This window comes from Camelus bactrianus, chromosome 23 (genome assembly GCF_048773025.1).
Source record: "Camelus bactrianus isolate YW-2024 breed Bactrian camel chromosome 23, ASM4877302v1, whole genome shotgun sequence".
NCBI lineage: Eukaryota > Metazoa > Chordata > Mammalia > Artiodactyla > Camelidae > Camelus > Camelus bactrianus.
Window position 1 is genome coordinate 22,703,086 of NC_133561.1, and position 26,238 is coordinate 22,729,323.

Consider the following 26,238-nt stretch of genomic DNA (forward strand, 5'->3'; position numbering starts at 1 on the left):
AGGCATTTTTTTAAATTTTCATAATGAACAGTTAAATTGGTTTCACTCCCAGTCTCCAAAATTGATCCAATTAGGGTACTTTAGTCAAACTGCTAAATTTTTTAAGGTTTGGGATTGGTCCCCTAAAATGTATACAAAAAAATACTGATTTTTGTTTATTTCCCATATCCTTTCTTCTGTTTTACTTCTCAGATAAGCAACACTACTTGAGTGAAACAGTATCTTTGAGAAAAATCCACCAAAAATATTGACAGTTTTAGCCACCATACGTTTTAATAGAATCTTGGTGTTTTATTTATTCATGTTTTGAAGTTTTTCTTTGGCATGGAAAATTTAAATTATGCTATTTTTATATAAATGATATAATGTTAATAATGTTTCTTTGCATCTCAAATTATTTACTGAGCACATACTCTTGGCCAGACACTGTTTTAGGGGCAAGTGATACAGCTCTGAAAGAAAAGGACAAAAATATCTGCTCATATGGAGGAAAAAACTAAGCAAGAAACATAGAATGTGCCAGATAAGGTAAATGGTATGAAGAAAATTCAGTCAGGAAGAAGAATCAAAGAATAGCAAGTGTGAGGAGTGTGATCTCCTATTTGTCTAAGGAAGGCCTCGCTGATGAGGTGATACTTGAGCAGAAACTCAAAAAAGTTGAAGGAAGCAGACATAAGTCTGAAAGGGAAATATTCCAGAGAGAATAGCAAGGGGCAGAGGCTCCGAGGCGTCTGGCTGGAGTGCAGCCGTCAATAAGAACACAGGAAGGTTAGAGCAGAAGACTAATGTTGGGTCAGATCATACTGCCTGTGTCCATCAGCTGGCCTCCTCCTCATGGAAAGCCACTGGAAAATTTTGAACACAAGAGTGTGATATGTGACTTAGGGTTTTAAAAAGATTCCATTGGCTTTTTTACTGATTGAAGAAAGAGAGGCTCCAGAAATGAATTTATTGCTGTGGTCCAGAAGACAGGTGGTGGTTGCTTGGATGAAAGTGGTAGCAAGATGTGAGGGGAAGACATGACTCAAAGGTGAGTCCAAGATTTTGCATGAGATCACTAGGAGAGTTAAGTTAAGGTAGAAAGGGAAGAGGTCCAAGGATGAAGCCTCAGGGTACTCCTACATTTAGAGATTGTGAGGCAGAGAGTAAAGTGTCCCAAAAGATAAGGGGGGAAAAATTATCAAAATAAAGACAAGTTAAACTGTGTCAAATGCCACTGATCATGTAAAATAAAGACAGAATTGACCAGTACCTTTAGCAACATGGATATTGCGATGACCTTGACAAACTCATTTTGGCCACATAGAAATGGTGAAAGTCTTACTGGAGGATTCAAGAAAAGATAGAAGGAAATGGAGACAGCAAATGTAGAAAATATATTAAAGTCATCAGCTATAAAGGAAAGTAGAAAAATGTGGAGTTACGCTGCAGTCTAGTGAGATTTTTATAAATGGGGAAGTTACACTGTTCAGATAGACATCATCCAGTGGAAAGAAATCAAATGATGGTGCATGTGAGAAAGGACACAGTTGCTGTACTCAAGGGATGTTCAGAATGGACCGAGACTGGAATCAACCAGGGTTAGGGTTTTGCCAGGAGAGTAAAATAAAGGGAGAGGGGACAAAGGAGTTGATTTTTCACACAAATTTACACAAGGAGTGATTGCCATAATGAACCTTCTCTGGGTCAGGAGGGAATGGAGATCAGGAGGAGAGTGAGTGACAATGAAAAGATTGCAAAGGCAGTGAATTTTGGGTCCTCCCATGGGCCCAGAAAGTTATGGGAGCTGGGATGCTAGAGGAAGTGAGTTAGAAAGTTAACAGAGGTAGCAGTCAGAAAGTGAGATCTCGAAACTGAGATTGTGAAGAGATGCGATTTTTGGTAACTATAAGGTCTAGGGGTGATTGTCCTACTGAGTGGCTGAGAGAGGGTTGGGGACCAAAAAAAAAAATGGAAGAGAAGGAGTCAAAGCATTAGAGACTTGAGAGAACAGAGCATTAGATGACTGTCTATGTGGGTATTGAAATCACCAAGAATGATGAGAAAAGTATCAGAGAGCTTAAAAATCTTCAAGGAATAAGAGGGAATTTAGTATAAACAAATGTTTCAAAGATGAGAAATGTCCTATTAAATTGTAGGTAATGTTATCAATAAAACATCATAATATAAATAGCTCTAGGTTAATTTTTTTTAATTTATGAAGTAATGATGTAAAATGAAGTAAAAAAATCACAATAGTGGTTTTTAGATCAAATCAGACTGCTAATACCTTTTAACGTTTCATTTAAAAACTAGCATTTTCTACAACATTATGAAGAAACACTTTTTTAATACAATGTGGGGTCAGCTGAAATATCTTTTTCCAACATGGATAAATGGCTATGGTACCTAAGAACTTTTTTTTATCATAAATAATTTATAAATGTACCACCCAGATGTGGCACACATGTAAACTATATGACCTATAATTTTCAATAAATAGAAGCATTACTCAAAAACAGTTTATTCAGAATAAATTAAATTATTGTTGTCTTGAGTATTTAACATAAATTTTTATTTTTTAAAGAATCATAAAAACTATCAACTGCATGGTCTAGAGGATTTATTAGAATACTTAATGCTAACATTATTATAATTGAATCACAGCCCCTTAAATCAGATGCCCATGTTACTATTGGTGCGAATGGACAGACACTGCAAATAAAGGAGACTCAAATATCAGACACTGGACGATACACTTGTGTAGCATCTAATATTGCAGGTGAAGATGAGCTGGATTTTGATGTGAATATACAAGGTAATGCTAGTATGCTTATTGTGTATAATTTAATTTATATAATCTGTCAGAGCAATGAAAAAGAGGTTCGATTTGGTTTACTTTAAATAGTATTTTTTTTATGTTGACAGTAATATAAATTCATTATTGAAAAATTGGACTTGAGAAATTAACAAAGAAGAAAATAATCGCATCATTCAGAATTACTTCTTTTATTTTGATATGTTTCCTTCTGATATATATTTGTAAATGTATTCTTCATTTATCAATTGGGGTTACACAATACACACTTCCCTGTTACATCAGCTTTTCCCTAGTATTATATCATGAAGTTTTTTTTTTTTTTAATAGTATTCAAGTGGAAGGCAAGAAAGTAGTAAAATACAGAAGTAGGCAGACTTGGACTTGAATGATGATTTTGGCTCCTCCAACCTTTGTGACTTCGGCAAGTTACCTAAATATTTTAAGCCCCTATTTTCTCGCTTTTAAAATCAATGCCTTGTAGCATCGTGGTGAGTACCAAATAGGGTAAAGTATGTAAAACACTTAGCAAAAAGCCTAAGAAATGGTATCTGCTATTATTATTGTTGATACTGTTACTCTCAACATGATTTTTAATAATTATACCTGTTTTATCAGTTGAGTATCTAAATATTTAACCAGACTCCCATTGTGGAATGTCTGGGTTTTATCCGACCTTTCACTACTCATATATAATGCTTCATTGAGCCTCTTTATATATAAAACTTTTGCACACCTTTGATTTTTCATAAGTTGCTAATGAAATTTTAGGTCAAGAGTTAAACACTTTTGTGATGCTTTTGATGTACAGGCAAATTGTCTTCTGGAAAGTTCGTACTCATCCCCTAGAAAAGTTTGAGAATGTCCTGTTATTTTTGTGAATGGACTTACTAATCCTGAGTGCATAACTTCTTTAGCTTTCTTAGTAAGACAACTCACTGAGGAATGCTCTGAACTGAGCCAGTGTCTTTTAATGGTTTCTCAAAACTAGTTTTCCCTGGTATGATCATATTCCTTAGCCATGCTTATTATAGTAGTTCCTTCCTGAGAGCAGGCTCCTTTGTCTAAGTGCTAAAGCCTTTTAACAGAGAGAGAGAGAGTGCATGCAGAACATGAGCCCAGCATTCTAACCTCCATACTTCTTGCTCTTCCCCATGAGAACCAGCTCCAACTTCTGTCTGCTCCTTTTTTTGACTAAGAGCTAGAATTGCTAGGTATATAAGTACTTGAAAAGATTTTCACATATTCTAGTTTATTATGTGTACCAATCACTCTTGGGAAAATACAGCCAAGGCCTTTGTTTAATGAATTGACACTGGCATTCACATGAGTCCAAAATTTCCTGTCATTCCTCCATAGTCCCCCCAAGTTTTCAGAAGCTCTGGGAAATAGGGAACATGCTGGATACTGGCAGAAATGGTGAAGCCAAGGATGTGATCATCAACAATCCCATCTCTCTCTACTGTGAGACAAATGCTGCTCCCCCTCCCACACTGACGTGGTACAAAGATGGCCACCCTCTGACCTCCAGTGACAGAGTGTTGATTTTACCAGGTAAAGATTGCTAGGAATGGGGTGAAAATCTGACTCTCTGTCAAATGTGTTTCTTCTCATTTATTAGACCAGTCAAATTGACTTATTTCTGGTGTTGGAATTTAACTGACACAAGACGCTGAATGCCACTGATCTCCATGTAGCTTCAAGCTAGGAGAGTCTGGGCTGGGAATTTGATGTAGGATAGAACACCTTAGTTAATTTTCAGATCTCCTACAGGGTCATTCCATCAACTTAAGAAAATCCTTTGGCTCCCTAGTGCCTCCATTTTTCTAAATAGTGTGATGAAATAATCCATTTGGTTTCTATACATTATTAATGATAATTTCTAAAATATATTTGCAAATAGATACTAGTCAGTTTATTAAATGCAGTTCTCATAAATCGATGGTAAAGATTATGAGTTTCAAATATTTTAGTTATTACATGGCTCATCAGTGGAGAAAGAGATGTTTAAATTGTAGAATAATGGTATTTTCAAGGCCCCTATTCAAGTTTTAGCAAATATTCAAATAAGCTTATCAAAATTTATTATATTGTACACTTAAGGTCGAGTGCCTTACATTGTATGTAAATTTTATCTCATTTAAATAGAAGAATGTCTTGGAGAAAAAAAGAAACTAGATAGAAATGACAACTAAATGTAAATATGCGATCTTAAATTGGATCTGGACTTAGAAAAAAATAGCTATAAAAGGCAATACTGTACTCATAATGAAACTTGAATATGGACTATAGTTCAATAGTAGTTTTTAATTATTTTTTATTGATTATACATTTTCTAATTTTGAGCATTATACTTTAGTTACGTAAGGCATTATCCTTGCTTTTATGAAATATATATTTATAGGTATTTACAGGTAACGGGGTACCACGTCTGCAACAGACTCAGATGATTCAGAAAAACATTATGTTTATGTATCTATATCTATATAATATATATACTCAATTTTATACTTTTTCTGAATCATTTGAGAGTATTATTTATACATATAAACAAAAGTTAATATGTACATATATATGACAGATCAAACAAATGGATTGAGATATAAATAATTGGTAAACAGGTGAATTTTTTATATAATTATTGCAACTTTTCTGTAACTTTGAAATTATATCAACATGAAAAGCTTAAAAATACAGTTATTCTTTCAAGACTGTATGTATAATGGTATGCTTGATAACTTTTATATCCTTGGCTATTATTTTCTCTAATCGGTACTTGCCTCCAAAAGTGTAAACTTCTTTTATGTGTGTCCAAAACTGTAAAAGCAGGAAGTCACTGCATAGTGACATTACACATGGAAGGTGGGAGGGACAGAGAGCACCATTCCTCCCCTGAGAACCTGCACAAGCTATTCATTCCTCAGGGGATCTTTCACATACTGGCTCACTTTTCAGCAACGCAGTGTTTGTTATAAATACGGTACATGGGATTAAAACTGAAACGCTGGATGAAGTAAGAGGGTTGAAAAAAAAAAATGGAAGGAAGTCATCAGACCTGAAAAATTGTATCTCTGTTTATGACCACTTGCACTCTGAGATTTGAAGAAGTAAACATATGTCTTGGGATGTATTTTCAGGAGGGCGAGTGTTGCAGATTCCCCGGGCTAAAGTGGAAGATGCTGGGAGATACGTGTGTGTGGCTGTGAACGAGGCTGGAGAAGACTCCCTTCAGTATGACGTCCGTGTGCTCTGTGAGGCTTTTTGTTTCTTTGTTTGTTTTGTTTATTATGCATTCTTTCACTCAAAAGTTGTTTTGAGGAACTAATTTTTGCAAGATGTTGCGCTAAGCATTTTAGAGACATAAGGATAATCAGAAATTGCTAGTTTTCCCAGGGAGTTAATTGTCTTATACCAATTGAGAGCACATTAGTTAGGAATCTTGAAGTATCAAATAACAAACTGATTTAAACCAAATTAAAAAAAAAAAAGAGAGAGAGAACCCTTAATTCATGAACCTGAAAAATCCCAGGGTAGAGCTGGCTGCAGCCGCATCTGCCTTCTGTGGCTCAGAAGAGGCCCACTTCCCCTTGCTCTTGCTTTTCTCCGGTAGCATCGCTCTCAGGTGGGGGGTCCCTTTGGACAGCAAGCTAGCTCCTAGAAACTCTAATATTCATCTTCCTAGTTTCACATCCAAGTGAAAGTTTTTCTTTTCCAGTATTTACAACTGAAGTCCTAGAATTGGATTTCATTGAATTTAATTGGCCAAGCATGAATCACATACCCATTTTGGAACTAATTACAGGGGCCAAAGCCCTCACTGATAAGGCCTAGTTCATGTGCCTATCCTTGGGCCACAGTCATCTCCATATGAATGTGTGGACGGAGACTGGAAGAAGTATTGTAACTTTAAGGGCAGAGAGTGGTGATGTTACTTGAAGCAGGAACAAGTAGATGCTTCCATTACAAGGAGCTGAGCTGGAGAAGTAGTAATGGGGATGTATAGGAAGCTTTGGTATGAAAGATTTTACAGAGTAAGTGATTAGGTGATATGAAGCATTAGGCACTTATCTCAGAGTATAAGATGAAACTGAGATTTTTATCCCAGATGATTAAGAAAAATAGCAAGATTCATTAAAAAAAAAAAAGATTTAGGAAAACAACATGACTTGGGAAGAAGAAAGTCGATTTTGTTTTGCATGTGTTGAATGCGCATGGTACCAAGATACTTAGGAAAATGTTGAATGGGACATTGGAAATAGGAAGTTACAACATAGGAGTGTCCTGAACTAACAATATAGATGTGAGAGTTATCCACAAACAGGCGTTATGCAAAGGCATGAGATTTCCTACAGAAAGGTAATAGAGTAGGAGAAGATCAAAAGAAGATCATTGTGAGACCATTTACAAGTAAGAGACAGGAAAAAGAAAACAGAATTAGTGGAGGAACAATCTGAGGAGTTAATGAAAAGCAGTAACCTGCCAGGTCACAGAATCTAAGGGCAAAAGAAAGGTTATCAAGAAGAGGGTGTTGTATGGAATGCTAAAGCAAGTTTAAGAAAATAAAAAATGGAGGGAAAGAGCCATTTGGCTTTCAAACTAAGAAATCATTGGTGAAATTCAGAAGAGCAGTTGATGTATATAGTGCAGTGTGTTACAGAGCACAGGGATAAATACTGAGCAAATAAAAAGAACAGGAAGCAAATATAGAGTACCCTTAAGACCTTTTCTAGAGGCATAAGAGGTAGAATCATGTTTTAGGATAAACAGCTTATTTGAAAAAATACATTTAAGACAGAGTTGAGCTTGTTTAGAGACCAATCAAACGATCCAAACAAGGGGACAAAATAAAGTTTCAAGTGTGCGTGTGGATGGGAGGAGGGTGCAAGGATTGATGGAGTCAGGTCTTTGAACAGGTGAAAATGCAATTAAGGAGCCAAGAGAGGCCAACGGGCATTTCGTGGTAGTGAATTACCATTCATTGGGATGTAAGAAGGGATATGTGGGGGTGCATATCAACTGTGTTTAATCTTTTCCTTTAGTATGAGAACAAGAGAAAGCATGGTAGGGGTGGTATTTGGGCCTGTGGAAAATAGAGAATGTTAGTAATTGCCACTGTGGGCGATGCAACAGACAATCAGACACTGAAGTTGGAGCTATTGGCTTAGTCATTGCCCACCCTCATTAACTTGGGGTCAGAGGTAGGAAAAAATTAGATGATGTGACCTAAGTGTTGGGGAGGAGGTGCTTGTGGGGGCAGTACCACCAGGTAACACAGTACACGTTGCAGAAGCACTAGAGGGCAAGAGACATAGAATGTGCAGTGAGTCAGAGCATCACTGAAATGACCCACTATGAGATCAAGGCAGGACAAGAGGAAACATGAGCTTGGAGGGAGGCTGATAGACTGATTGTAAGGGGGAAGGGGTGAAAGGGCTAGAATTTACAGTGAAAACAAAGAGCCAGCTTACAGAGGAAGCCCGAAAAGAGGTGGGAAGAGAGAAAACACAAGAATTCAACATTCATTTATTTGACAAATATCTATCGCTAGCTCACAATGTGCCAGGAACTGTACACTAAGGATACAGCGGTATATACAGTAGACATCAGCCCTTCAGGGGGTTTATAAACTTGCACGAGGAAGGGGTGTTCATGTTGAATGGTCTTAAGTGTGTCTATGTCTATGGCTGACTGAAGTCAGGTAGAGGTGACATTAGGGTGGGATGGGTCATCAACATCGATTTTCAAGTCTACAAGGTAGTGATAAGGAAAAGGAAAAGGGAAGAGAAGACAATTAAAATCAGTGCTAACATCCGGAACTGTGATGGAGTATCCTAGACCACCTGGCTTAATCTGACCTAAGTTTGGAAGGAGTTTAGGACAGAGTGGAAGGCTCTGATAAAGTAGCAAGATAGTATCGTTTCGGAAGGACTGGGATTTGGTTCAATTGAAGTGAAGTCTAGGGATTAGGTAGTCAAGGGGAGATGTTCATGCCTTCGTTTGGTTACTTTTAATTAGGAGGTTGGAAAACATGTTGGAGATGAGTTTAAAGTGGTAGGAACAAAGCAAGAAAAATGGCTCACACACAACATTGTAAAATGATTATAAATCAATAAAAAATGTTAAAAAAAAAAAAAAGGAAAAATGGCTCACAAAGTCTGTCTAAATTAAGGATGTTTCACAATGTTTGATGCTCACCTCCTCTGTGCCACTGAGTACAATTCTGAGTGATGTAACCCAGGTGGTGGGGCAGGTCAGAGCAAAGCGCTTTGGTGGAGGCCTCTGCAGGTCACACCTTGGACTTGCAGTGCATCACCAGGTAGCTCCTAATGGTTCAGCTCCAGGTAAAAGTTGAAGAAAACATAGACTCTTTATGTCCCAGCATCTCACTTGATTAGTTTTCTTGGTGTGGGAGTCGTGATAGCCTCACTTAATCTGAAATTCAAGTTTAGTATTTACTAATTGGCAGTTCAAACTATATATGTTATGTTATCTAAAGTGTAGTAAAAATCATGTAACTTTGAGTGTGAAAATATGCATTCAAAATAACCCTGAAATTCTGTTACGGGCCTTGTAGCCTTATTTTCCCCGTAGATTTTCAGTTTAGTTTTGAGAGGCCCAAACACTACAAGAAGGCATCTGCCTTAAACATAGGGTCTTCCCTGATTGATAAAGATATGGTACATTTCAAGAGATTGAAACAAAATAACTGAGCTTTCAAAACAGAACAAAATGATTATTCACTTTGAAAATGAATTCCTATATTTACAAAAGCAGCCAATATGGGCATTCCTAGTTGAACATTTCCATTTTTTTAAATTCTGTGGGTTATATGTGATTTTTCATAACTGACTAGTCCAACATCAGGTGGACATGAACCTGAATTGATTCTATAGTATTATTTTAAAAGAGAATGAATTATATGTAGAAAGATGTAGAGCGTGACTTCCCAAACTTCAGTGTGCGTATGGATCACCTGCAGAGTTTGTTAAAATACAAATTTCTTGGCCCCTTCTAGGGATGCCCTTTGAGGAAGTCTGAATTGGCCCCCAAAATCTGCATTTGTAGCCAAGCTCCCAGGTGATACTTACCATGATACCACTGGTACTGAGTCTGGGGAAACACACTCTGAGTAACCCAGACGATTCCCTTGCAGATGAGACCAAATCTGTACATTTTAAATACACTATAAAGATTTACTTGGTTCATCTAGATGACCAAGTAGACTTAATTACTAATTTGTGCGGATGCTACTTGCAAGTATGCTTGCAAACCCAGAGGGCACAGTGGAAGGGGCTGAGAGAGAAACCAGACAAGGTATATTGGGGAAGAATTGGGATTCTTAATGGGAATGAAGCTGTGGGAAGAATTAGTCCAGAATAGGTGAAGAGAGGGAAGAGAATAAAACCAAATTCACATAATTTTTATGACAACCCTCATTTATTAGTGTAAAATGTTACTTCAGGATCATGGTTTCTTCTTAAACTTTTGCTCCTCTATTTTCTAAAACTTCCTAAAGTTGTCAGAAAATGAGAATAACTTAGAAGAGACTTTATTTCCCGTCATTATCTCTTTGTTGCAATCTCTCATCAGTGCCGCCAGTTATCAAGGGAGCAAATAGTGATCTCCCTGAGGAGGTCACCGTGCTGGTGGACAAGAGTGTGCTGATGGAGTGTCTCTCCAGTGGCAGCCCTGCACCAAGGAATTCCTGGCAAAAAGATGGGCAGCCCTTGCTAGAGGATGAGCATCATAAATTTCTACCCAATGGAAGAATTCTGCAGGTAAAAGTAAAAAATCTAATTTTAAAATAGCTATTTGACTTTGTATTTTATACTTGTCCCTTTAAAATTTAAGCTTACTTTTATTGGTTTATATATATTTGTAAAAATCACTAACTATAAGAAAGATATAAAATTCTTCTTCATTTTATTCCCCCATCAGAGGTGACCAGTTACCTCTGATTAACATATTCTTCCAGAAGTTATCTGTACATTAAACACACATACCTCTGCCGTAAATTTACTGCAATATGGCCTTTATGATAAAAACCACATTAATAGCAAATTATTATAGAGGGAAAGGGGATGGGAAGGGATAAATTTGGGAGTTTGAGATTTGCCAGTGATAACCACTATATATAAAAATAGATAAAAAACAAATTTCTTCTGTATAGCATCTTTTAATAAATAACCTTTAGTGAAAAAATATGAAAACAAATATATGAATATATATACATGACTAGGACATTATGCTGTACACCAGAAATTGACACATTGTAACCGACTATACGTCAAAAAAAAAGCAAATTATTATAATCCTTTGCATTGCATATTTCTGATAGTAAAATTCTAGGTGATATAAGGGTCCCTAGACGCTAAAATGTGTCCTATATTGCAAAGAATTGATAATAATAAATAATAATGCAAATCACATAAATATCCAGAGTTATTGTTCACTTACGGGCATGTCTGTCTTTTTCAAGTGTCCTAAAAGGAAGTTAGGCACTTGTAGAAGTAACACCAACTCTCTTTTGTTAGGATACAACCTAATAAATTATTTCTTGAACATATAAATGATGTTTTATAAACCCAAGAATCTAAGCATCACTATCAGTATATCCAACACAGTACAGAGTTCATGGAGTTCTTTATTTAAAAAAAAGAATTAGGTTCACTGCCTGTAAATAACCTTGAATTATCAAAGTATCTTCTAAACATCAGTGACTTTTTCTATTTGATGATCATACCACCTCGAGCAAAATACTGAAAGGTTTCTGTGTCTTGGGCCAAAAGATACATAAGTGGATAGAAATTTCTGCATAATGAAAAAGAAAATATAACTACTATATTAACTGTTACTGCATGAAATGAACCACTTCAAAACAATGATTTAAACCAGTAAGCGTTTGTTTAGCTCACAGCTCTTCTAGTTGCTGGGTGATTGCTTTGGTCTCAGTCTTACTAATTGTCCGTATCCTGTGGATTGAGTAAGAGGGTGCTCACACATGTCTGAGGCCTCAGTTGCACTAACAGGGTTGACTCTTGCCCATGTGACCTCTCACCCTCTAGCAGGCTAATCCTGGCTCCCTCCCATGGCGATGGCAGGGTTCCAAACGAGTGAGGAGAAATGCGCAATGCCTTTTCAGGCCTAGATTTGCAATGGAACACTGTCGCCCCCATGACGTTCTATTTGGTTGAAGCCAGTCACAAGACCAACACGAATTCCACATCTTTACCCCACTTCCTGATGGGAGGAAGTTCAAAGTCACATTGCCGGGGGTATGGCTAGGAAAGTGGGAGAATGATTGGGGACGTTTAGTAGTCAGTATACCACAAGTATGTGTAAAATTGCCTTTTCTGACTAGTAATCTTTACAAATATTTATTTGACTGACTTGACTAATAAAAGCCAACATCAGCACGATTACATACAAAATTTTTTTCTTATGTTCATCTGGTATCAACTAGAAAGAATATGTATTGTTTCTTCTCAAAAGTTGACAAGTTGCTTTATAAAAAATTTCAGTTGGAATGTCTTCATTTTTTTCCCCTTAGATTCTAAATACTCGAATAACAGATATCGGCAGGTATGTGTGTATTGCTGAGAACACAGCTGGAAGTGCCAAAAAATATTTTAACCTCAATGTTCATGGTAAGAGCTCATTTCCAAAAACATCTGTTAGGGTATACTTGAAAAAGCAGGAAAACTGTGTTTTAGATTATGTTGGCTTATTTTGTATTTCTTAACTTGAACAATGTGTGGAGCCTGCGTTCATTCAGTCTCTCTCCCTTTTTCTTCCCACCACAGCTTGTAGAATTTACAAAGTACAAATCTTTTAGGAAGTCTGTTTTTATACTATTTCAGTCCCTCAAGAGAAAGTAATTACTCCTACCTATTTGAAAGTAAAACAAAATCAAAATTTGAAATCCCAAAGATTACAAATTTATATAAAGTTAGAACCAAATATAGCTCTTCTACTCATTAAAAATATATATATATCCATTAGTTCTGACTGGAACCAGCTTCAGCCCTAAGTTGTAGAATTCATGTTGAGTTACGTCCTCCAGTACCTAATATGCTCCCTGAAGAAAAAGTCACTTTTGTGGAGTTAAATAATTCCTGAAAACCATCAGTACACCTAATTCATTCATCAGATTTTAAGTTCATGATAAATGGTAGACACTCTGTAAATACTAATTTTTGGCTAAAACAGCAGTTGGAGGACTACCTTAAATAGTTTTATTTTCATGATGCCCAGCTGCTTCCAGAATATTAAATTGAAAATAGTGAACAACTATTATAAGAGATTTTTGTTACATGTGTGACTCATAGGCAAAATTCTAGTAGCTCATTTTGGAAATAGCTGGAATTTGACATTTCATGAAAAATGTCTTCCTTCAGGAGACTTCTGTTTAGCGTAATGGACATTCTTTTTTGGTGTGATACGTAGGGAGTACTGGTGTCCAGCAATGTTGCGTGTTTCTGCAGGAGATACCTGAAGCACTTTTATCTTTGTATTCCCAGTGCTTGGCAAGATTTTTTTTTTTTAATGAGTAACTCTGACCCAAACAGAAACAATGTGTTGTGAACTCCCAGGAGGAATGAATTAAACAAATATAATCATTGTGAAAGCACACATTCTCATCTGTAAAGTGCAGTAGAACAAATGGTGAAAAATAAAAATGATGATTTTTCCTGATTCCCCAAGGCAGAATTAATTTTTCCTCCCTTAGGTTATCAAAAGCATCTTGTTCAATACCCCAGTTTTAGCAGTTACATATGTTACCTTATGACCTTTATGTGTGTGTGTCTTCACCTCTGTCCCATACCTTTATCATCAGTGCTGTAGGCAAATGGTCATTCTGACAGCTCGTGGTCTTCCTAGACCCTCAAGTCGTGGTAGTCACTAAATAAATACTTGTTGTTCCTTTATTTTATTTCCCTGATACCTGTTTCCTCTTCTTCATACACAGCAAAAACGCCTGAACTGGGAGCCTTGTGTGACTTGAAAAGCAGCAGCCTCTAGTGTTAACCTCTAAGAATTAGAGTTCAGGAGGGGGTTTCCCCTTTCATCCGTTCATGGCATCTTGAGCTCCTGACTGCAGCCAGGAACCCATACTTAAATATTGGGAAATTCATTTGGGGAAGAAACAATTTAAATTATTCTCATTTAAAAATCCCATTTGTTATCTTTTCCTACAACAATGCTCGCTTCTTTTGGACTCTGACCTTCGGAGTTTTTTCCAGCCCTCTGTGTCTTTCCTTTCCTTCACATCCAGCTTAGCTTTCAGGGAACACTGTATCAGTCCCTTCTGCTGGGCCCACGTCTTCTCAGTTCTCTTGCTCCATAAAAGCTCAGCTGTGCATTCAGCGACACAACGTGCTGACTGCTTGATAGTGACCAGGCGCTGAGCCAAGTGTTTTATTTATTGATTTGATTTGATTATCTCGATAACCCCAGCTGGTTGGTACTATTTTATACCTCTTTTACCAAGGGGAAAAAACCGAGGCTCAGTGAGGGTAAGTAACAGGCCCATAGTTACACATCTGGCAAATGCAGAACCAGGATGTTAACTGCGGTGGTCTGAATCTGGAGGTTGTAAACTTGGCTGCTTTGCTGTGTTACCTCTCACTAAATCCCGTGCATGCACCCAGGTAGCTAATCATGGCTGGAGGAACTCTGGGTGCCAGGAATACTGGTGTCACTGCAAATTCATAGGTACAAGCTTGCACTGAGCCCTCCATACTGCCTGGGCTCCTCCTCGTGTCTCTACTCCACAGTGCCTCTGTCTCACCACCTCCCCTCTCCTTGGATGTCAGATGGTCCCTGTTTTCATCAGCTCCAGTAGCCATAACAAAACACCAGAGACCACATGGCTTAAACAACAGAAGTTCATTTTCTCAGCATTCTGGAGCATGGGAAGTCCAAGATCAAGGTTCCAGCAGAGTTCAGTTTCTGGTGAAGGTTCTTTCCGGCTTGCAGATGACCACTTGGTCCTCACAAGGCCTCTCCAGTGATCACGCCTGGACAGAAAAGCGAGGAAGCTCACGCGGGTCTCTTTTTATAAGGACAATAATCCTACAGGATCAGGGCAACCCCGCAATGACCTCATTTAACTTTGAAACTTCCTTAAAGGCCCTTTAAATACAATCACGCTGGGAGTTAGGGCTTCAGAGTATGAATTGGGTCGGGGGGGGAATATTCAGTTAATAACAGTCTCACCTTCACTCTCACTTTTACCCCGTACATGCCCTTACCTCCTGTTCTACAGGGAAAAGAGAAGGCATATCCCAGAAACCACTGCAAATTCCTACCATCAAGTCAAAAATGCTAGCTTACCTGTTACCGCCACTTTGTCCTTCCTTTGTTACAACACAAGGTAGAGGCACTTCTCCACCTGCCAGAGACCAAAGACTAACTTAACTCTAGATCCCTGGTTGCTGCCTTTTCAAAAATCACACAGACGCTTCCTTTTCAGTATTGAAATCCTCACTTTCACTAGCTTCTCCCCAAGAGTGCATAAATGTACTTGTCTCTTCCCTCTTTAGTTAAGGGGAAAAAACCTCTCCCTTAGACCTCATATTTCTCATCAGCTGCCTCCCCTTTTCCCCCTTTTCAAAGCCTCCTGCCCTGATAGCTGTATATATTTACTGTTTCCATTCCTTACCCCCACTCTCCTCTCCCACCACCGCACACCCGGTTCCATCCCCACAACTCCGATGAAACTCCTCACTGAGTTCATGAGATGACATCAGAAGTCCAACCGGCATTTTCCCAACTTCAGCTTTCTCACTCTTGAGCGGTTGACATTCTTGAGCATTTGACTCTTTCAAAAATTTTCTTCTTTTGGCTTTTGGGACACTCCCCCACCATGCTTGTTTACATCTTGCCTTTCCAGTCTCTGATTCTCAAAGTTGTCTTTGCTACTTCCTCCTTTTCTACTTGCCTTTGAAAATTCTAGTATTTTCTTCCAGCTGGGAAATACAGAACTGATGGGCATGGGTTTGATGAAGGCATTAGGGAATTCTAAGAAGAAAGACAGTGAAATAATTAAGAGTATCATTAATTCACTGCTTTAGCAGAGTGCGATGGTTGGTCTTATATTAATAAATTAGGGTATGTGTTACTGATAATATCAGATTTCACTTTTTAATATATTTCTATTACAGTTCCTCCAAGTGTCATTGGTCCCAACCCTGAAAATCTCACTGTTGTGGTGAACAATTTCATCTCTCTGACCTGTGAGGTGTCTGGTTTTCCACCTCCCGATCTCAGCTGGCTCAAGAATGAGCAGCCCATCAAGCTAAACACAAATGCTCTCATCGTGCCTGGTGAGGAGCCTGATACTCTTACAAGTGGGCAACGCTTTCTCGTTGTTCTTTAATTTTAATACAAATGGCATGTCAACTTAGTCTCTTTCCAGACTTTTGTCTTGCTCTGTTTCTTTGTTCACATTGAATGCCTCTCAGCCATTTGGGGTCAGATTGTATAGACTTCTGTGATTTTAGCAGGAATGTATAGTACCGGGCTCTACTTCAAGAAATTGTGAAATTGAGAGACAGAACTGCTGAGTAATTCCTTGGAGGTGGTAGACCAGTAAATAGGGCTTTCTTTGCATAAATTCACTGGTGGCTTTTCATCAGTCCTAAAGCTTCTTGAGGATAAACAGACCTACGGACGGAGAGCCACTTCTGCACTGTGGGAGATTTAAACCCAGAAAATACTTGTTAATATATTTTCACTCTAGTACAATTACTGTTTGCTCACTAGAATCTACATCAGTCAGTTTTACTCCCCATGTTTGGCTACTGGAGAGAAAATTTTATTAATTTCTTCTGAAGTAGAATAAATAATAAAGGAAGGGTCAAAGGAAACTGATTCAGTTCTTTCATTTTAAATATGAAATGCTTCTATACAAACTTTCCTTTAAGGAAAAGGATATATTTTGCCATTTATCTTACTGATTAAAAAGGTTACTACAACACCCTCTATGCCACTCTTCAGTTTGTTTTCTATTTGCCCCCAGGTGGTCGAACCTTACAGATCATCCGGGCCAAGGTATCTGACGGTGGCGAATACACCTGTATAGCTATCAACCAAGCTGGTGAAAGCAAGAAAAAAGTTTCCCTGACCGTTTACGGTTTGTTTTTGCTATTCGCAGAAGATTCTTTTATTTATAAGCTGGTATTAGGTATTCTCTATCTGAGCATCGTAATGAAAAAAAGAAATTCTCTGTTCTTATTTTCTTCCTTCAGTGCCCCCAAGCATTAAAGATCATGGCAGCGAATCTCTTTCTGTAGTTAATGTAAGAGAGGGGACCTCAGTGTCATTGGAGTGTGAATCAAACGCTGTCCCACCTCCCATCATCACCTGGTACAAGAATGGGCGGATGGTAACAGAGTCTCCTCACCTGGAGGTTTTGGCAGATGGACAGATGCTGCACATCAAGAAAGCTCAGGTGCATCTTTCATTCTTGTTTGTGTGTCATGACTCCTTGGTGGGATTATGGAAGAGAGCATTGAAAGTTGCATATTCCCATTACTACAGTGAAAAATTTATTTTCACTAAACAATAACATCATCACTGCCATTATCCTCCTCATTTTTCATTTTTAAAAAAAGCAGGGTTGTAGAAGGCAATTAGGACTGGGGCATCGGCACAGAAAGATGACTGATGATTTAATCAACACTTGACCAGTGTGATTGGTCATCTGTAACTTAATGGAGCACATACAATAGTATCTTTTTCTTTTAGGTATCTGACACAGGCCAGTATGTATGTAGAGCTATAAATGTAGCAGGACGGGATGATAAAAATTTCCACCTCAATGTATATGGTGAGCATCTGCCTCTAATACAAGTCTTTTTCCCCCAGATATGCAAATGAAAGAAAGTGTCCTGAATTCGCTGAATGAGGACACATGATCTTCTGTCTTTTTACAGTGCCACCCAGTATTGATGGGCCTGGAAAAGAAGTCATTGTGGAGACAATCAGCAATCCTGTGACCTTAACATGTGACGCCGCTGGAATCCCACCTCCCACGATAGCGTGGTTGAAGAACCACAAACCCATAGGTAATGTAGCTGTGCATTTTTTAATGATTCTTTTCTTTTGCTCTTAATTCACTAGATTAATAAACTAGTACATGTTCCGTGTTACACACATAGCTGTGTTCAGTTCAGAAGGCCTAGTATACCATAATACAAGCTTACAAAATAGACTCATAAAGTGATTATTCATTTTATAGAGATTTTTTCTCTTTTCCTTCTTCAAAAGAGGCTCTCGTTTAAAATAAAAAATCCAAAGGAAGAACTTTTAAGAAATACATTTATCACATGAAGTAAGACATTTTTATGGTGAACTGCAGAGATGTGAAAATAAAAGCTCTTTTATGTTTTGTTTTGCTTTGTTTCCACCTCTAGAAAATTCTGTCTCACTTGAAGTTCATATTTTGTCTGGAGGTAGCAAACTCCAAATTGCTCGGTCTCAGCATTCAGATAGTGGAAACTATACATGCATTGCATCAAATATGGAGGGGAGAGCACAGAAAAATTATACACTTTCGATTCAAGGTATGTGGTGTACACTACGACCTGTCAATTTTTTTTATCCCATTCTATCTATAGTACAGAGTAAGTGCACATCTAAATAGATCATGTATAATTGATTCAAAATATTTTTGCATGTTTTGGATATTTTTTCTTTTTGCATTTTATTGAGATATAATAGATGTAAAGAACTATTACATTTAGGGTGTACAGCATAATGATTTGACTTATAAAGTATCTTAAGAAATAACTTTAGATAAACAAAAAATATTGTCAATTTTCTGTCCTACATTTACCAGTAGACAGTATTTTCATGAAAATGAACATAAATGTGGGGAAAAGAATAGTAGAAATTTCAAAATCTATTCTCATGGTTCCTGAAATGATTGCCTTCATATATGAGTATCCTAATGAATGACTTATTTAAAACTGGCATAACTTATTTTGATACTAAGCCTATAGGTCTGTTCCTATTTACATAGATAAGTAAGATTTAATTCATAAGGAGAGTTCTAACTACTGGTTGTGGATTGAGTAAATTTTAAGTAATCACGAATCTTATACTGTTTGGGGTGGCGTGAATCTTACACTCATTTAGGAGCTGTTAATTTATCCAACAAATATTCAATTACCACCTACTACGTTCCAGCATAGGATTGCACACTGCAGGGAGAATTTGCATCATTTTGATTTTCAGTAAGCCTTTGGTTGTTACTTTTGGCCAAATGTTTAAATTGAAATGGAAATCTAACTTGAAACTAAGTTGAAATGCTTGGTTTTTTCAATTTTATTACAGTTACTATGAAAAAAATTTCTCATAAGCTATAAATGTAGTTGTGAATATTATATACCTGTTGTGTGCTCTGCTAAAAGCTAAAATTGAAATTTTTTTCCAGTTTTATTTGAGATCTGATTGACGTATCACATTGTGTAGGTTTAAGGTGTGCAGCATAATGATTTGATACATGTATATATTGCAAAATGATCACCACAGTAAAATTAGTTAAAATTGATCACCTAAAAATTGAAATTAAAGAAAAATTGAGATAATCTATGATTATCAGTGGTTTTTCCTATTATTGATGCTTTAAGATTTCAGAAGCAAAAAGGGAAAAGTATCTATATAGAGATTCACCATCAGAAATTGCATGTTAAGTATATTTAATGCATTAATAATAATAGAGGCCAATCATGGGGTCTGTGGTATGACCAAAGATTTTACCAGACTTTTTAATATAAGTTATTATGTCTTAGGACTAGAACTTATGTATGCACATAGGATCTAGTCTGTGCTTTTCCTATATTAGACATTCACTATAGGATGTCTCATTGACATTCTTACTGATTCAACTTCTTTAGTAAATCTAAATTCTACAGACTTGGTGTAATTATGATGATCTTCCGGACTACTAAAGTGGGATTTGGAGGTATTATGCAGTGGTGTGCTGGTAAATATTTAACAACTGACTTTGCAGACCAGAAGGTCTTGATTTCTACTAATCGTGTGTCAGTTTCTGTGGTGTAAATTTTCCCACAGTGACCCATTTCAAGCTACCAATGTGGTGGCACTCAACATGGAATCAGAAAGATGTGGAAAATTGGCTCCTGCAAGCTGGTGGGAACTGCCTCCAACACAGCACTCTTAATTATTTAGAGGAAGAATTTAGATTTGTTTCTGTCTAATACTATTGTCAATACTTTTATTACACATAGTTCTTCACTGAATCATTACAGTGAAAAACAAAGACGGCTAGAAAAAGAGAACAGAAATGACTGACTTTTGAAACCAATAACAAAATATGCTGTTCAGAATAAATAATGTTATAGAGAAATAAATAACCAACTTAAATACTTTTCTCAGACTTTTATGCCAAAATTTTGTAAAAACAGGTTCTCCTGGACTGTTTTAATTCTGAGCCATCTTTTGAGGATTTAATCCAAGAGTGATTCCATTTGTCCAGGAAGGGTGCCCATGAGGTAGATTTGTCACCAACTCCCATGACCAAATAATTATATCAACTTACAAATATAACAGGGCTATTGAAGTGGTTCCTCTACCCTATTCCTCATTTTAAAATAATTTATAGCAATAACATGAGTTTGATCTTAAATCACAATCTAAGAAGAATATGAAATACAAATGGCATATTGTTCTGTGATTCTGCTGTATTCATTAGAATTTATATTCTTGTGCCTTGATAATGAAAGTCTTAAGTATTCCTCCAAAGTTCCTCCAGATATTGCTGGTGCTGAAATTCCAAGTGAAGTCAGCGTCCTTCTCGGGGAAAATGCTGAGCTGGTCTGCAACGCAAATGGCATTCCTACCCCACTTCTTCAGTGGCTTAGAGATGGAAAGCCCATAGCTAACAGTGAAACAGAAAGAATCCGGTATGTGTAAAGAGAATCTTTGCATCGTTAATTATAAGGTCTTCTGCAATCCTTTATGCATCAAATTTCACATGAATAATAGCAAATTTGATCTCTTTGGAACTTGGCTGTCATTGTTTTCAGAAAGAAAAAGGATAAAATTTTGGAGAGTTGGACACAGAAATTCTCCTTGGAGAATCACTAACATGTATTTGTGTATGTGTGTGTATGTGTTCCCTGTCCATCAACTCTGTTATAAAATCTTTTCACACATTCATTCCTGTGAGTGCTAGTTAACTGTTGTAGATTTTATTCCCCTTATTTTAGAATGTTTATGCCAAAGTCATGTCATAAGATAGTTAGTTCTTTCCTGCTAACATCAAACCAATTTTATCCTATGAAAGATTCATCAGGCACCTCTTAAATATGATTTTGTGTCCTGAAATTACCAAACCAACGAACATGCCATAGTGCTTGGCTCATTTTGAGAAAAGGTACAATATCATCGTAACCTGGTTCATTCATTGTAGTGATTTGTCCAAATCCTGTTTTCCGCTGACACTTTTACCCATGCTGCAAATCACATAGAGATAGAATGAATATGTGGTAAGGTCTTCCTGCTACTTTCAAAACCAAGTGCCTTTAGAAGGCAAATCCAGAATTCTACACTCCTCTACCTTATTTCATCACAAGGCCTCCTTGCATACACATACCAGAATAATTGTAACTATTGGAAGAATATATACATAAGCAGGCATTTATTAAATATATTGCAAACTTTATGATTTTGAACCAATATTTTAAATTTAAGGATTTGGAATATATTTTCTAGTCAATGAATTGAAGATACATAATATAAAGAAAGATAAATATGTTATTTTCTTTGAAGTCATTTTATGTTAAAATTTAGATATGTGTCTCCTTTACAAGGTTTGGTAAATTGTCAAATGGTATTTCAGTTTAGAGATACATTTTGAGTTTTATATCTCTGGTGTGAGCATTTCTGAATAGTTAACAAATATTTAATTATTTTTATTCAATCAGCTGATATCAACCCTATTCCGAACCAAGTCCCAGATAGTTGGTGGGACCTAACTATCTTCTATAAGATAATATTTGTTCCTAGGAATTTAAAATCTATCACTTCTCTTACATTAAGATCCCAAATATACTTATTCTTATATCTACTTTATTATTTTTTTTTATTTTGTGGGGAGGTAGCTAGGTTTATTTTTTTAGAGGAGGTACTGGGGATTGAACCTAGGACCTCGTGCATGCTAAGCATGCACTCTACCTCTTAAGCTATGCCCTCCCCACTACTTTATTATTTATTTCCAGCTCCACAATATGTATATGTTTGTCAGTGGGCCAGTTTGTCAGTCAAATAAAGTAGTTTTTCCAAAGTCAACTTACTGCTTTCCTTTGGTCATGGCAACTTGCTGTTTTGTTTATTCATATGGTTAAATTCATGGGATTTTAAAATCAACATTTTGAAAAAGAAAAAGTAAAATAGACACAGATAATAAAATTGTAATTCTCAATAACTATATTTGATAACATAATATAGTAGAAATGGAGTATTTACTTTTGACACTGGGAGAATCTAATGAAATCACTATTGTAAGAATAACTGTAGATGGCAATTTAATCTCTTTATAAAACAGAGGAAGTTTTATTTGATAATTAATGGTGTGCGAAGAGAATCAATAATGTAATAAATATTGTTGAGACCTTAATTGTATGGTTATTATTCACTATTAAGTTATTCAAAGGAAAAGCTTTAGCAATTTGAAGAAAAAATTTTATGACCCTGAAATACCCATTCATACTACTAAGTTGTTGTCACTGTTTAAAAAAATTATTCTATCCTACTCCTCACTAAGAGTATTACTAAGTTGTTTATAGCTGGACTTTATTACTTTAATTTCTCATTTTAACATTCTCAAATTGTTATAGCAGAATTTTTGTAATTTTCACTTAATTCAAACCTTATGTTGGAAACTAAGGATAAAACATTCTAACTCTGAGAAAAACAAGTCTGCCTATGACCCAGATAGAAAAGTTCCTAACATGAGTTTGTTCATTTCCTTTTTTCTCATAAGGAGGCAGTGGATATATGAGACCCATTACTGTAGAAGTGTAGTTGGTTGCCTGAAATCTCCATCAGTTTCACTAGCTCTGACTTTAATAGGCTTCTGTGTACTGAGTGAAAAAGATTTGAACCATTACATCCAAGATGGAGATTCATTTTAGGGTGGTATTTTTTTTTTTTTAAAGAACATAGTAATCTGGAGTGAGTTTTCAGAACTAGATCCATGTAAATCATCTCCGTGCCTCTGTTATGATCTTTTCTCTAGGGTGACTGCAGATGGCAGCATGTTAAACATTGATGGTGCTCTCCCATCTGACACGGGGAAATACATGTGTGTTGCTACTAATCCTGCTGGAGAAGAAGACCGAATTTTTAACTTGAATGTCTATGGTAGATATGAAATTTCACCCTCTTTTAACTGTGCTACCTTAGGAACCTATCAGAAGAAATTCTGAAGGTCCAGCAGTAGGTGTCTAAAACATTTAGCTCTAAAATCAGATGTCTTTGTTTCCTTTTGGGATACAAAGCAGAAGTATGGGCACATGTAGTTGAAATGATTTGAGCTAGTAATACATGCCCCCCCACCGCCTTCTCTCTCTCTCTCCTTTTCTTCATGACATAGTTCCTCCTGCAATTAGGGGAAATAAAGAAGAAGCAGAGAAATTAATGGCTTTGGTGGATACATCAGTAAATATTGAATGCAGAGCCACAGGGACGCCTCCACCACAGATTAACTGGCTGAAGAATGGGCTTCCTCTGCCTCTGTCCTCCCACATCCGGTTGCTGTCTGGAGGGCAGGTTATCAGGTCAGATTTAACTGTGTGTGATTTGCTAGGCAGCTCAGGTCACTGTGATTATAGACTTTTAACGTCCTCTAAACTGTTTTTAAAGTGTTTTATACTATTGTGTGTTTGTTTCCATTTCAGTATTTTTTAGAAGAGGGAGTATGGCAGAAGTGAAATTGAGATGGTTTATTACTCTTATTTAAGTGCTCGTGTATTAGTAAGTTTGCATAAAATAGGTCTTTCAAAGACAGATACAGCCATCACATACCCACTTTTCAATAACTACTATTTTAGCAAAAATTATATATGGCAAAATGATAAGAAGATGCTTATTACAATTGTGATTTTCATGCTAGCATTGTTCTCTATTAATACGTATTTGAAAAATGCTTAACCTCTCAAATTGCACTGTATTTTCAGTGGCTTACTCTTAGTGTCTAATCAACTTTGTAGAATAAATTGCATTTGAGGCATCTGTATAATGTGATGGATGGTTATAAGCTTTATAACTAAAATTTCCCCAAATAAATCACCTTCTGTAAACTCTATGTAAATCACAAGTATTGTATTTGGATATGTTGAATGAGATCAAATTATGAAATGTGGGGTCCAACTGTTTTTCAGGATTGTGAGAGCTCAGGTGTCTGATGTTGCTCTGTACACTTGTGTGGCCTCCAACAGAGCTGGGGTGGATAATAAGCATTACAGTCTTCAAGTTTTGGGTATGTCACCAGAAGTGACCCTAGTACTATACTCTGTGTCCAGTGTCATTTTAATGTCAGCGTGTCAGGAAGGAGTGCAGAGTGTGTCAGGAAGAAGGGCAGAGTGCACTTTCTCCCAAGGGGTCCATACGGGTTGGCGCATACCATCCTGTCAAAATACTTTTCTAGCTTGGAATTTTGCACTAAATGAAATCTAAAATATTTATAGAGCATGTCAATCCAGACACAAGAGTAGTCTTTTCTTACAAAGAGAAAGTTAAAATCTTTACAATATGAATGGATATGTGCATATATACTATATATCTGTGTGTATGTGTAGTTACAGGTAGGACTCAAAACATTCCACTTCTGAATTATTAAGGTTTGCTAGTCTGGATTTCACAATCCCCAGGAATACTTCAGAACAGTTAAGTAACAATTTACTATAGCCTGCAAATTATTTATGTTGGATTATATAAAACTTACTGTAGAACTTGTCATTTTATTTATTCCACATTAAGTGGTTGGAAATGTACTTCTGGACTAACATATATGATAACCTATTAAAGGGAAAAACCAAGATGTTTAAAAATGGCCTAAATCTAAAACACATTTAATTCAGCATATTCTACAAGGAGAGAGTCCTAAGGTCTTATTGCTAATATTTTAGAAGGTTAATAATTGGCCTGCATAACACATGTTTTTATAGTAAAGTCATCAATTAATTACATGCAATTTTAAATTCTTTATAGATTGTAGAAATACATAGAATTAATTGAACCATTTAAACTTTTTAATCTATATTGATCTCAAGTTATAACAGACATATAAATTTTTCCTGTTTTGTTTTCTGTATAGTACCACCAAATCTGGACAATGGGATGGGAACAGAGGAGGTCACAATTGTCAAAGGTAGTTCCACCTCCATGACATGCTTTACCGATGGAACCCCAAGTCCCAGGATGACCTGGCTTAGAGATGGCCAGCCTCTGGGACTTGATACCCATCTGTCAATAAACACTCAAGGAATGGTCCTTCAGCTCATCAAAGCAGAAACTGAAGATTCTGGAAGGTACACCTGCATTGCCTCAAATGAAGCTGGAGAAGTAAGCAAACACTTTATCCTGAAGGTCCTTGGTAAGTAAACATTCAGTAATTGGGAAATGATAATCAAGACTTAATAAATAAGCATAATTCTTAGAGTCATTTGCTATGGGACAAAATTTGTAAAAACTTCACTGTACTTCATGGTTCTGTTTTATAATTTACCTAGGTTTACTTTTACCTGAAGTATGTTAAATTTAAATTATTGTTTCTTATCTATCTAAAAAAATGGACACTCATACTTGTAAAACATTAGTCACTGACAAAGTCATACAACCAATTGATAAGTAGTTTTTTAACTTTTTCCAAGAACTAAACTCACATCTGATAAAAGTAATTAAATGGAAAAGCTTAATATCTATACTGTTATATGTTATTCCAAACAGCTTTTAAATGATCCAGTCTGTAGATTATAGTTGTAATGGTCATTTCAAATAGTCTAGTCTATTTACTCTTGTTTGCATTAAAATAAATATTTTAAATGTGTATTCCAATGTTCTACATGCAAACAAATAGCATAAAGAGAAACACATCTTTTCCTTGTTAAAAAATTTTGACTTCGGAAGAGAAATGAAAATGAATGAAATGACCTGACTATTTCAATAATCAATAATTTCGGGGAGTTTTGTTTATTTTTTTCACTGTGATGGAGGTAAAACCTCAGGCTCCTTACATTTCGTTCTAACAAAATGCGTCTCACAAGGAACAATAAGAATTTTGGCAAGAGTCTAGCCAAGTGTTTTCAGGATGCCCTATAATCTTTCTCATAGTACCTATTACAATTTTAATTATTTGTGATATACTTATTTTAGAGATTTGCTCAAATCCACTAACCTAATAATATTTG

At 36.4% G+C, this 26,238-nt stretch overlaps 1 protein-coding gene across 5 annotated transcripts in view; it reads left to right on the forward strand.

Annotated features, from left to right (window-relative positions):
- Positions 1–26,238, forward strand: part of HMCN1 (hemicentin 1) — a 399,863-nt gene that overhangs the window by 296,670 nt on the left and 76,955 nt on the right. For all 5 annotated transcript variants that reach the window (XM_074351803.1, XM_074351799.1, XM_074351801.1 and 2 more), the window contains 16 exons: positions 2,647–2,797; positions 4,157–4,351; positions 5,935–6,048; positions 10,388–10,575; positions 12,348–12,444; positions 15,964–16,125; positions 16,821–16,934; positions 17,050–17,252; positions 17,549–17,630; positions 17,737–17,868; positions 18,217–18,366; positions 20,571–20,730; positions 23,067–23,191; positions 23,424–23,607; positions 24,211–24,308; positions 25,146–25,424. In XM_074351803.1, coding sequence (XP_074207904.1) covers positions 2,647–2,797; positions 4,157–4,351; positions 5,935–6,048; positions 10,388–10,575; positions 12,348–12,444; positions 15,964–16,125; positions 16,821–16,934; positions 17,050–17,252; positions 17,549–17,630; positions 17,737–17,868; positions 18,217–18,366; positions 20,571–20,730; positions 23,067–23,191; positions 23,424–23,607; positions 24,211–24,308; positions 25,146–25,424 — 2,434 coding nt within the window. The remainder of the gene's footprint in view (positions 1–2,646; positions 2,798–4,156; positions 4,352–5,934; positions 6,049–10,387; positions 10,576–12,347; positions 12,445–15,963; positions 16,126–16,820; positions 16,935–17,049; positions 17,253–17,548; positions 17,631–17,736; positions 17,869–18,216; positions 18,367–20,570; positions 20,731–23,066; positions 23,192–23,423; positions 23,608–24,210; positions 24,309–25,145; positions 25,425–26,238) is intronic.